Source organism: Dermacentor variabilis, chromosome 4 (assembly GCF_050947875.1).
Source record: "Dermacentor variabilis isolate Ectoservices chromosome 4, ASM5094787v1, whole genome shotgun sequence".
NCBI classification, from domain to species: domain Eukaryota; kingdom Metazoa; phylum Arthropoda; class Arachnida; order Ixodida; family Ixodidae; genus Dermacentor; species Dermacentor variabilis.
The window spans coordinates 143,861,634-143,875,526 of NC_134571.1; the positions used below are offsets into that span (position 1 = coordinate 143,861,634).

The following is a 13,893-nucleotide window of genomic DNA, read 5'->3' on the forward strand; positions in this document are numbered from 1 at the left end:
GGCTTCATCCAACCTTCCAGCAGTACGTGGTCCTCGCCAGTTGATCCAGATTAAAAGAAAGACGGAACGCTGCGCTTCTGTGCCGATTATAGGAAGCTACACAATTTTCACAGAAATAATGTTTATCCCCGGCCACGTGCCGATGACACTGGTAGGATGGGGCACGCTAACTATTTTTCATCCACTGACATAAAAAGTAGCTATTGGAAGATTGAAGTCAATGAGCGAGAACAAGAAAAGGCTGCGTGGGTAGCTCCGGATGACCAGGACGAATTGCGAGTTTCTTTTGGGGTCTGTTCTGCTCCAACCACTTTCCAGTGAAAGACGTATACCGTTCTTGCAGAATCGAAGTGGCAAAGCTGCTTTTTATACCTCTATGATGTGTCAATCTTCTGCAATAATTTCGAAAAACTGAAGTGCCTGAGAAAAGTCCTTGAAGTCATCCGCTCAGCCGACCTCACGCTGAAACCTCAAAAATGTCATTTTGTCTAAAAGGAGCTGGCGTTTCTGGGACACGTTGTAAACGCAGGTGGCGTTTACCCGTGCCTGAAAAGACTACGGCCCATCGCCACCTTTCCTATTCCATCACGCAAAAGAGCAGTGCAACGTTTTCTCGGCTTGTGCGCTTACGGTCGTCGATTCGTTACTAACTTTTCCAACATAGCCGAACCACTGACTCAGCTCTCTCGAGAACACGTACCCTTCGTCTGGAACATTTAAAGATCTCGTGCGTTGGCACCTTCTCGGACAGATTACCTGATTTGTTTTGCCGAAACCAAGGCCTTATCTCATGGTGCAGCTACTGAAGTCGCCCAGTTTTTCAGGCACCACATCGTTCTAAGACACGGCGCCCTGTTACACGTAATCGCAGATAGATGAACGGCATTTAAAGAGCTGATAACAAGTTTTCAAGCTGAGTTGTATCAGCCCCCGCCAGACAACCGCCTACCTTCCTGAAACAAATGGACTAACAGAGAGATGAATTAAGATTATTGCAGACACGTTATCAATGTACGTGGACCTCCACCACCAAACTTGGACGAGATTCTTCCATACATCACATTTGCATACAACAATGCAATGCAGGAAACAAGGCGGTTTACGCCATTCCACCATTACATTACGGGCGTAACGTGCAAACCATGCGACAACCATGGCGATTTACTCCAGGTGTCGCTCGATATGCACAGCACGCTGATGAAGCTAGTCAAGTGACCCGCGTTGCACATCCGCCTGCAGCAACGTGCAGAAGCGCCACATTAGAAGCTCCACCGCCGAGACGTCGCCGCCTCCCCGGCGACCGTGTCTGCATTCGTACCCCTATACGACGCCAAGGCTTGTGCAACAAACTCCGAAACCGCTATTTCTGACCATATAAGGCCTCGATACGCCTCATTGACGTCACATACGAGGTCTTTCCGGTCGGCGTCTTGACTCCGCGACGACAGCTTTGAACCGAAACTGCACATGTACGCCTGAAGCCGTACTTCGCACTGTAGCGTGCCTGCATTCGCGCTACTTCACAAGTGGGACAGTGGGACAGTTTATTTTGTTTATTTTGCTCCTACGACTTTACTAATTTGGATGTGTGTGTTACTGCCTCCGCTAACCACACATTGGGATTTCTAAAACGCCGTCTGCTTCATGCACCGCATCACGTTAAACTACTAGCATTCAAGACATTCGTACGTTTCAAGCTTGAATACGCATTCCCCATCTGGCCGCCACATGAAACTTATCTTATCGATGCACTCGAAATAATTCATAATTTTGCGGCAAGGTTCACTCATTCATCGTATTGTTATAACACCAGCGTGTCGCTACCAAACGCACAGTCCACCTTAAACATGCTACCATCCCGGCGTCGCATTGATTCGTTAATCCTTTTTCATAAGTCTTATTACAGCTGGCTTCATATCTCACCATATGTGTCGACCCCACCTCCTTGCCATTGGCTGTGTAGAGGGCATCCCTTGCAAGTAACGCGTCCACGCAGCCGTACTGCAACCTTCTCTGCATCCTTCTTTTGCCGACCATCGATCGACTGGAACGGCTTGCCCCGTCACATCACCGAAATCACCTCTTCCTTGACATTTGCTGATAAGCTTTATACTTTATACACATGTACTTTATACACATGCACTTTGTACATGTGTAGCTTTATACACATGTGGCCACTAAATAGAACAAGCAATATTTGTAAACCCCACCCTTTATTCAATACCCCCAGTGACGGGTCTTAACGCAAACAAAAGTGAGGTGTGCGCTTGAATACTTATGTATACTGTCCATATTTTCTTTGTTTCGTTTTTTCTGTCTTTCTGGGGACATTCATTATCTCTCGTTCCCTGCGTCTAAACAGATCAGTGGGCTTCTGTGTATTTTTGGCCCGCATCCAGTCGATGTTTCTAAGGTGGGAAGGGGGGAGGGGCTATACGTGCCCTCGCTCGATCTGATCGACCAGGGGTCCTAGAACGTGAAACTATTCCAATTTATTTTTAGTCCCATCTCCTGCCGTCAAATTTGCGTAACCGCCGACGCAAGCATCAGGAGGTCGCACGCAGAGTTGTCTGAACAGACCAATCACACGCTCTCCTCGTTCATAGGAGGTCACTTTTGTTTGCATGAAAAGCGAATAACATTGCCTACACTGAGCGGCTTGTCTTATATAATTGTCTGACAAGAGGCGAGGATCACGAAGGGGAGATGCATTCTATGAGGCTGAGCCACTGCACTGAAAATCGATAACCGGATCAAAAAGGTGGTGCCGACGTCTGTGATTGGCCCGCTTTGCCTTATTTAGCTTGCGGTGGCTGGTCCAAAATCGCAGCGGCATGCAACGAAAACTTAAGAATGACGCTGAAATGGATGCTCAGCGAAGAAGAGTTGGCAGAATGAGGTCGTAAACGTGCCGAAAGTGCTCGAAAACGTTGCATGCACGACCGCACAAGAAGTTTTATTGTGCGGAAATACACCGATTCTCTCCGACAGGTGCGAGTAGCCAGTGCCTGAGCGATCGGCGGCAGCTATCTTTTATTACTTTCGGAACAGGGCAGCTTGCGGCTATTCAGAAGAATATTCAGTTTTGTTCGGCATACTAATGCATCTTTAACGCGTACACGTAACTTTAACGCAGTGAGCTTTTGCGGTTTCGTGACGACACGTGACAGGCAGTTGAAGCCGGTGCAGCCCGAAAACATTTGACCAATAACCGAGGGCTAATGGCGAAAAGGCGTCGAATCATAACTAACTATTTTTCTTTTGTTCTGTCAAATCATGCATAATCAGTGTGTACACGTCATATCAGATGGGGAGCTATCAAATTTTTCGTGAGGTCGCGTGACAAACAGGTGAAGGGGGGGGGGGGGGTAGAAGAAAGTGTTTGACCAATCGCGGAGGGCTGATTGCAGAATTGGAATAGAAACGCTTGGAATAGCTTTACATTATAGCGCCCCAGTAAAACCTAAAGATTACCCGTTTTCATTCGTCTAAGCGACAATATATATATATATATATATATATATATATATATATATATATAGTATGACATTGAAGAGTATCAGATTGGTTCGATTTTCGTATGTCGCCATCATATGAATCACCCTACCATGACACCGAGGATCGCATACAGTGAATTCCTTAATTTATTTCAATCTTACAAATTATACCTAAAGGGGGACGAAAGGGCCCAAATAACTACTGGCTTAGGTAGCATGCGAATCCACCTCTTCGGATTACGCTTGTGAAGCTTTTACGATTTGAGCTACTGCGGTGCCGTTTCTCTATCCACTTTCCTTAGTGTTATTATACGTGCACTAAATCTCATCCTGGGAGTGACTGATATCCGAAATGTAAACGAGATTAGATAAAAATTTCAACTCACAGCCCGTATTAAAAAAAATCGCTGCGCTAGGCTTGCCCAAATATGAAACTTTACAGGCAATCCTGATGCTTGACGTATTATTGGCATATCTGACCAGCTAATAGTAAGGCACAATTATGAAGAAAATACATATTGAATTCCGTCCCAGGTATATATTTTAAACATTCTTGAATCACCAGTTGAGCCCTTGATGTCTGTCATTTTTCAAGTAGATTAACAAGCTTGAGCCAATAGTGTGGTAGTGGCAAATAAGCACATATAACACTTTGGAGCGCCAAAAAAAAAAAAGATTTCCATGCTGTTTCATTTTTTAGCTTCCTGCAGGAGCTAATGTATTAATGGTCTTATGTAAGGCTTCTTGTGTTATGCTATGTTCCAGTGTTGTAAAAGGTGCTTCGGACATGAAACACTGGCAGCGCTGCTTTCGCATTTGAAACATTCTGTGTCGACACCATAGGAAGGGTTAGATTCGCACACGCTATGTATGCTTAGAGGCTGTGGCGTTGTGCTGCTCAGCGCGAGGTCGCGCTTTCGGCCCCTGATTGTGGCTGCTGCTTCTCCATGGCTCGACATTCGAAAACACTCACATAAGTATATTTTTGGCGCTGGTTGGAGAAAACCCCGGTGGTCAAAAGAAGTTTGGAGTCCCCCACTATGATGTGCCTAATAATTAGATTGCAGTTTCGGAACTTAAAGCTCCTGAATTTGTTTTTAAATAACACGGGTTATCCCAATCCCATATTCGTAGTACAAATGTACACTCTGTGGAACACACCATAGATTCTTGCTGAACTTATTGAACAGGACACACTGTACGGGCAAAGACGCTTCACTCATTTCCTAATATGGGGCAAACTTTCGAATGACAACAAAAAATAATCAAGTGGGATCAAGCTGTAATAATATGATTATTGCTTCTCGCATTCTGCAGATATAACAGCAGCCAATCTCTCGATTTCCTGCTATGGAAACGTGCACGACCTGGTGAATATCACGGCCCAGTCCTACGTCGAACTGACCGAGGTATCCCAATGGACAACTCTGAACTTGTCACTCAAACGCGGCAGCCACTGCCAACTCTCAGTGTGGGTGACTCGCGGTGACGGTACCAACGGTACGATGGCCATTGCATCCGTGCAAGCCACGCGCACAGAGCCAGGTAATACTGCTTCCCCGCAGAACTACGGCTTGAGAAATTATGCCGACTTGCACGCATTCTTGAACGTACGAGTTTCTACTGTAAAATTGTGGCCAAGTAATATTGTGCCGGAGGAAGAGATGGAGCATTGCGGTGCTAATTTCACGGCAGGATTTTTCCCCATGGCGTTAGCCGTGTCTTTCTGAACATTTGGCACAAATTGATGAAAGTAATAGTAAGAGTCTACAAGGAAGTCAGTTTGACGAAAATGTGATGACATGCCGCAGTGGTGCTCAGCCGGATCAATTTCCGACCTTAATTGTCAGTCTAAAACCTCCTGTTGCTACAACCCACCACATCACGTGAGCAATTTAAACGGGTGAGCTAAAATTGTGTGAAGAAAGGGAAGATGTAACGGCTTATATTTCCCAACGTATCTGCATAAAAGCGTCCCCATTTTTTGCCAAATATCTAAGGACAGTTCAACATTCTTGCACACTATTTTTTGTTTCAAAAAGCAGAAGCTCTATGCGATTTGTCGCCACAACAGATTAGGAATGACTTTATTATGAAAAAAGTAATATACGCTGATGGTTGTCAGCCATGCCTGTTTCGTACATTGTACCCATCGAGTCAGTTAAGCCCTGTTTGTTAACGTACTTAATGTTTTTTTTTTAAAGCCAGAGTATTACGTTTCGATCTCCACACAACATGCACACACTCTTTGCACTATCTATCAGCTGCATATGTGAGTCGACAGCTTCGATCCATTCTAGTTCAACTGTACAGAAATCACGATATGATATAACACATTAATTTTTACACAATAGCAACAAATCCGTGCTTTACCTGTTGAAGTCGCAGAAAATTCATTGTTTGTGGCATATATGCAGCATGAATGCTTCGATCAATCAGCCGTCGTTAAGGCGTTTCGTGCGATGATTTTCTTCGGTAATTTTAGATGTGATATTGAAAGTTTATTTGCTGCGAATTTTCTCTTTCAGCTGCCGCACGGAAAGGGAACTCTGATACTCCTTGTAAGTTACGCCATCTTCGGATCTATTGCTTTAAACTTCTTTAGTGCACGATTGCTTACAATGTTTAAACTTCATACTGGACTAAATGCTGGCTAACTCAGTACCATAAGAATGTGGACCAAATCAGGAAGTTAGTTCTATTGATTCTTTGTCCTAGAATATTCTGCGTACCTACCGTTATGTACCTACGGTAAAAAGTATGTTCTTTCGTAAAATTATGTATCGTAAATGATGATGAAACAATCGGTAATCTGCACGAAGAATGCCAATATTTAGAGTTTTCTAATCACTACCACCTCTACAGTCTTAAACCTTCTATTGTGGCCAAGGCTAAAGTTTATTACATCAGAGGGCTCACATATTTCACATGTTATTCACAAATAATAATTTCGATTCCGCACTTAACAAATGGTAAAGCTTCTATTTGTTCAACAGACTTTCACGGCACATTATTCGTAGAAAGAGTGCCATGCTTCCATGCACGTTTTCATAGTTAGTTCCCTCCAGGATAAATCTTTTGAACATACATATTCAAATCAGGGCATTCCTTCAATGATATGGTCGCGTATAAATTAAATATTCTTTTTTTTAACAAGTTCTTTAACTTCAAACCAATATACATATTCATCCGTTCCTGTCCCACCAGGCGGGCGTAAATGAGGATTAAGCTATTAAATATGTACAGGCCACTTCGCATTTAAAAGGAGCAAGCACGTATTGGTTAGGATGTTTGGTGATTTCTGACGGTCGATGAGTTCTTTTTTAATGTTGATATTGCCAATCCGCTGCAATGATTTGTTTTTCAGATCGTTGCACATTCGAAGAGGGAACTATGTGTGGGTGGAGGCCGGGAAACTTCTCCCTCAAATGGGCTTTAAACGATCCAAGCAAGAAGAGTCCAGACTTTCCGCGGTTTGACCACACCCTCAAGGCCTACAAAGGTAACCTGGTTATGTCAATGATGTGTCCCTCATGTGATTGTAAAGAAATTGGGCTAACGTAACGGGATACCATTAGCATTGATAATATTTTGCGCAGATACCACCCTGAGCTTTTGTACGGAATGAATCCGATTAATGAGTTACCTAAGTGGACCACACATGTAACTGCGGAGTAAAAACCTGCTGCTCTGAAGAGCTATTTAGCAATGATACGCGCCTACTGAAGTCCGCACGCTGAGAATGCGTACCCTTAGCATTGCGGCTGCGCAGCGACTAAAGTAGCTATTTTTCAACGCACTGTTCTTACCATCAAATGTGAAAACGAATGCATTCCTATCATCAGTTATGCTAGAATGCAGTTATTGAAGCAGAAAACATACGGGCAGGGCAGAGAAGTTATTGTTTTTTGGGTACTAGAACGACGTCTTACTACTTATTTGTTAAAATCTTGTTACTTGTCATGATAACCTCTCTGAACGCTATATAAATGTTTCATATAAAGGGCAGGCGCCGAAAGTTAATGCAAATTAGACTCATGCGGGCGTTATTGATTACATGAGCTCTACAAGCTAATACCTGCGCTTGCCCAACCTGTTTTCTTTTATAGAAGTGAAAATATATGTGTGCTTCTTCTTGCTATGACTAATATAAAATTTCCAGTTGAGTCACTTGTTCAACGCCACCAGCTTATAGCTGCACAACTACCAAATTGTCGCTGTGGTCACTACCGACAATTTTCATTTTGGTGTGTCACCTGTCGAAAGAGCACCTTGGATTATGAGAGATTATGTAAATAACTATCATTAGTAGAGAGCTCCGCAATAACTTTGACCACATCTAGCTTCCTTAACGTGCAGCTAAATTGAGGTATATGAATGTCTTTTTTTACTCCGTCCCCATCAGTATACATTGGCCCTGGCGGGAATCAAAGCCAGAATCTCATGCCGAGCAGCAGAACGGCATAGCAACTGAGTCATATTGGCTGGCGGAAATAAACAAAGGCCTGTAAATCTTTGTAAATACAATGAGTAGCGCAGGTTAGAGCATGTCATTACGAAGTTATGGAAGTCTCCTACATTGCTACTCTCTCTGTCGACTAAGCTTCATTGCACATCGTACTATTACACAAAAAATGTACACTTTTGAAACACACGCTTTAGAGCCCTCATCACTAGGGCCGTAAGGTCTGCTCTGGTTTAGCAAATATTTGCTTTTACATTCGTTATAAACTGCCTGTGGTGACTGTCGAAAATAGCGCACGAACAAACTATGTGGTAGACTAAGACGACGGAGTCCGCGAAGGGGCACTGATAAGTCCTTAACTATCCACACTGCCATATGCAACTGCCGCCTGCACCTTTCGCGCGGCCGTGCATAACTTGACATGTAATCGTGAAACAAGTGACGACTTGTGACCATCAGGTGCAAGTTTGTGAACGTTGTGCGTGCACTCACGACCAACGCGTTGAACTCAGACGAGAATGCGTTGAAATGGGCATTTAAAGCATAACTGAATTTCATAGAGCAATTTAAACAGTGCAATACGATGCACCCTGTTCAGAGTTACTGACAGGGATATTTTTATAAGAATTTTCCTATCATCGTGCTTATTTAGACATTTGTTCGATATAATGATGTAACAGCGCGATAGCAATTTTTACTTATTTAGTAAAGCAATGAAGGGGGCTAGTTGGTGAACGTGCATGGTTATGTTGCGCTCAGTTTTACACAGACGATATTAAGGAAGGACAGGACGTGGACGGACGTAGCGCAAACTACCAACTGTTTAATACTGTTAAAGAACGCGCTTATATGCAAGGAGATATGGCGCGGGGGGGGGGGGTATAAAAGATATGACAAGTTGACGAAATGTGAGCATAGTTCGGGTCAGGCATACATCGTTCACTTGTAGCCGTTCGCCCTGGCAAACTCGACCTCAGCTTCGATAAGCGCGATGGACGGAGTGCTTACGCACGTCTCTTTTTCTTTAGCTATCGCAAGCGCCTCCCATATTTCTCGCTCCGTTTTTGTTTTTGATTTGCCAATGACTGCGGTGCTTTCTAGTAGCGGAGAGCATTTGCATTGTTTCAAATGTGCAGCCAAGTTGCTAGGTGTTGTCAGAAGCTGGCACGTGTATTTGTGCTCCCGTAACCTATCATTTAGACAACGTCCATTTTGCCCAATGTATACCTTCCCGCAATCTAGTGGGATTTGGTAAACAACTGAAGTAGCACATTCCACGTACTTTTTCACGTGCTTAGTCTGACAGACCCTAGCACTAGGGTTTGCCTCCATGGATCCTGCGTTCACCCTCTTGCACATGCCTTTTAGTTTTTGTGGGGCGGAGAACAGAACTTGAACATCGTGGCGTTGGGCTGTCTTTTTTATCCTATGTGACAAGCCATGAATGTAAGGCATCACCACCCGTTTTTTCAATTTTTCTTTTTTCTGTGTTTTCTGGCTTTTCCTGTTGGTTCTGATTTCGGGCACCAAGCTTTCACAGATTTGCACCACCATGCTAATCGGGTACCCACTGTTTCTTAAGCGGCTTACTTGCAAATTGATGCTCTTCCTCACAGCATGGCGGCATGATTTTTCAATTGCTTGACTTATGCAAGCCTTGGCGATGCCTCTTTTTATGATTTTAGAATGGCATGAGTCATACCTCAGGATTTCTTTTTCTCCTCTAGTTTTGTAGCACCAGCAGATGTGGGAGCCTCTGAGCCTAATGTTTATGTCAAGGTACTGCAATCGACCTTCGGTAGGAGTCTCGTAGGTGAACTCTAAACCTTCATGCGCTTTTTTGAACATGCTGATGAGAGTTTCTACACAAAATCGATCGGTTTGGTCTTCTTTCATGCACACCAAATAGTCGTCAACATATCTGAAACAGGTAGTTATGTTAGTTTCTTCAAACAAGGTGGCAAGTTTCCTGTCTCCCACACTCAGAAATAAGTCGGAAAGCACGGGAGCTATACAAGAACCAATAGCGATGCCATCCTTCTGCTCATACACACTGTCACCATATTCGATAAACGCACCATGTAAATACAGTTTTAACAAGTTCACGAAACTAGAAATACTGCACTTGCACACATCCTGAAATTTGGTGTAGCGCAACGTGTCGATGGCTTCTTCTACTGCTTGTACCACCGCTGGCCTCGGGACACTGTACAACAATTCCTTCACGTCTATTGAAAAACAAGACGTCGGTGGGCTACTCTTTAGTGTTGCAATAACTTCGTCAGGCTTGCGGATCAAGAACGGGTCGTCGAAAGGTAAGGAGTTCAAGCAGGCCTGAAGGTAGTCCGCAATGCATCTTTGCCAGGTTCCGCGGTCTTCAACAATCGGTGGTTACGTGTGGTGCGTATCCCCGCGCACGTCTTACACTGTTTCTCGCTATCGATTACAGCTGGCGTAAACCTCCGTATTCGACTGTATCGAGCTGCGTCTACGAAGACTGCGTCCTTATCCCTGCCGAATTTCCTCTGTATCTGCCTCTATGTTCTCTCGTCTGTCCTTATTGTGGTCTGGGTGCATGTTCTTTGGTATGGGAGGTACTACCATTGTTCCTTTCATCTCTCTTGGGATTTTCACCTTGACACCGTGATATCTGTGGTAACCTATGTCTAGTCTCTCTAGGATGTGTCTGCCTGCTCTAGTCTTAGAGAGGCGTTCATATTGTGCCGTACATTGCGCTTCAATGAGCTCATGTATCGTGTTGTGTAGGCCTAATTGTAGCAACTTGTCCGTGCTGGTGCTGATCGGTAGCTCTACGGCTAGTTTGTATATTTTCCGAATGAGGCATTCTAGTTTGATCTTTTCCCCGACCTGGCATTTGAAGTACGGTGCTACGTATGCTATTCTACTTAATACGAAGGCCTGTATTATCCTGATCGTCCTTTGCTCTCTCCTCCCGCTATGTTTGTTTCCTATCCTTCTGATTAGCCTCATGATCGGCGCTGCAGTTTCCTACAGTCTTCTCAAGGTTTCGCCGTTGTTGCCGTTGGCTTCGATGAGGAGCCCCAATGCCCTGATCCTGTCGACCTTGGGTATGGGTTTCCCATCGGCGGTCTTTAGCTGTACTTCCTCTCTATGAGTGAGATCTTCCCTGTAGTTGCCTGGTTTGCTTCTTCTGCGAGTCGGTCTGTATAGCAGCTGGTCCGATTTCTTTGCCGAGCAGGTTAGCCCTGTCCCCTCTAGATATCGTTCGATTGTTTCGACCGCTGTTTGAAGCGTTTGTTCTATTTGCCCGTCACTTCCGTTTCTCACCCATAGGGTGATATAGTCAGCGTATAAGCTATGATTGAGTCTCTCGAGTTCTTGAAGCTTGGCTGGCAGCCAGATTAGCGCCAAATTGAATAGCATCGGTGATAAGACTGAGCCCTGTGGCGTACCTGCACTGTCTATCTCGATCTCCTCCGAAACTATGTCCGCTATCGTGATCTTTGCCTTTCTGCCCGTTAGGAAACGGCGTACGTAATCGTACGTCCGTTTTCCCAGTCCTAGTTCTCCTACTATATCTAGTATCATTGCATGTGTTACGTTATCGAAGGCCTTTTATAGGTCCAACCTGAGAATTGCCTTTCTTGATCTGCCCGAGTCTTCTAGGATCTCATGTTTTAGTTGTAACAGAGCGTCATGCGCGGAGAGATTTCTCCTGAATCCTATCATTGTGGTGGGTGCGCGTCGCACTCCATGTTGTAGGTGGTTATCCTCGCTAGGACCACGTGCTCCGTAAATTTCCCCACGCGAGAAGTGAGAGATATGGGTCTCAAGTTCTCAATCTGCAGTCGCTTGTCAGGTTTAAGTATTAAAATGATTTTCGCCGTCTTTCATTGCTGCGGAATCTGGCCTGCCTCCAAGCATTCGTGAATATATTCTGTTAACTTAATTATAGACTCATCGTCCAAGTTCCTTAGCGTTTTAATCGTTACCCCGTCTAGTCCGGGTGCCGACTTGGTATTGAGTTTCTGTAGGGCTGCCCTGACCTGTGACTCGCAGATTGTACTACGCAGACTACACTGCCCTGTGTAGTCAGGGTGTATGACGGGCATCGCTTGCGAGATGTATCTTTTCTCGATTTCCTTGAGGAGGTCCTGCTCTGTCCCTCGGTACGCTTGTATTAGCTAGCCGATTGATATTTTGCCTATATGCCAACTTGGTCGCGTCCGGGTCTAACAAATATCGAAGGATGTTCCACATTTTCGCCATTCCTATCTGACAGTCCATGTCGTTGCATTTTTCCTCCCACTGTTGTCTGCATAGCTGTTGGGCGTACTGTTTTATGTCCCTCTTCAATTTCGCTATCTTTCTCCGAAGCGTCCGGTTGTGTTTTTGTCTTTTCCATCTACGTTGCAAACCTGCCTTAGCTTCCCACATGTGTAGAAGCTTATTATCTACGTTCTATAAGTGCGCCTCCGGCCGGACCGTTTTCGTATCTGCCGCCACATCTTCCTTTAGTTTTTCGGTCCATTCCTCAATACCCTGTGTCGTGTCGTCGGCTTCCTCCCTTATTTGTCTAAATTTGTCCCAGTCGACAATCTTAAGTTGTCTACCTTTTTTCTTGCGCAGTCCCGCCCTTACAGTTATTTCTAGTATTGGCAGCGAGGAGTTACGGAGTCGCCATCTGTCGGAAGCGCCTCACTTGAGTAGCATGAGGGATCACGCGACGCGCTCCTCATAGGTTTCGCTTACGGCCTTCAATAAGAACACCACGCGGCAGCCACCCTGGACGTTAATGCAGGTACTCTCAAAACGAGGGAAGTTTTTGACTGTCAATATAATAATCTTGGGCAAACTGAAAGCACAGAATCGTTTACAGGCGCTATCCCTTTACCGAATACATACAGTACGTGAATGCCACTGCGCGTGGTCGCCGCGATGGAGTCTCCCGAACCGGCTTCTTCCATGAAAGGTAGGCAAATGCTGAGAGTAAACTATGTGAAGTATGTTCTTATAGTGTGCTGTCTGCATAACTAAATGGGACATAACAGAATGGAGCCTCAATCCAGCGATCGCACGGGTTCGCCGCGACCGACTGCGTGTATGCATGCAGGTCCGCGTACAATGTTTTGCTTTCGCTTTGAGAGCGTTCTCGCACCATGCCGGGAGCTTTAGGCCACAGCATACGCGCATTTGACAGTACACTAGCAACCATTGTTGGCTGGACGCTATTAGAACTGTTCAAAAATACTTCCCTTATAGAGACTTCGACGCCTAGCTACGGCGACTCTGATGTGCCGTCGCGACGATCCAATCTTTTTTTTTTGTCTTATAAATTCTTGGACATTTCAATATTATTTCTCAAGTTGCGTCGCACTGTGTGTTTATCGGTCTTCTCAGCGTGCGATTTTCGTCTGATTGATTTTCGTAATCCAGTGCATTAATTCATAACACAAACATGACCATATGCTATGCCGTTTTTTTAATGTGCGTCTTACCGCTCCCTTTCCTTTCCAGTGAACTTGCCAGTATCTAGCATCAACAAGTTCATAGGCCAAACCATCATGACATTAGCCGGGCAGTGGGCGCGGGCGAGCGTCTCAGTGCGCGTTTTCTCCTACTCACCGAACATCGTGCATTCCGGCGCCGTAGGAGAAATCTTCCTCGCGTCTGTGCTTGCTGCATACCCGAGTTGTGGCCGATGGCTGTCTGCCGGTTCTAAGTTCCGCCAGCCAAGCTTCACATAGCTCCTTTCCCTGTGGCTACAGGTGAATAAGGCAGACACCGGGCTCCGCTGCGTGCGTCCGGCACTGCGGCACCGAGCAGTAGCCTACCATGCTGCAGGCCTCCAAAGGCAGCCACTACCAATTGTAGTACTTTCAAATGTTGTCAAGCAGACACCGAAGGTGGTAAAGCCTCACCACTTAATCAGAACCGCGGCGCAGGTGG

The 13,893-nt window shown here is 45.1% G+C and overlaps 1 protein-coding gene across 1 annotated transcript in view; it reads left to right on the plus strand.

The window, feature by feature from the left end:
- Nucleotides 1–13,893, plus strand: part of LOC142579874 (MAM and LDL-receptor class A domain-containing protein 1-like) — a 158,256-nt gene that overhangs the window by 90,410 nt on the left and 53,953 nt on the right. Inside the window, exons 21-23 of the mRNA XM_075690510.1 lie at nt 4,815–5,042; nt 6,026–6,058; nt 6,865–6,999. Of these exons, the coding sequence (XP_075546625.1) occupies nt 4,815–5,042; nt 6,026–6,058; nt 6,865–6,999 (396 nt within the window). The remainder of the gene's footprint in view (nt 1–4,814; nt 5,043–6,025; nt 6,059–6,864; nt 7,000–13,893) is intronic.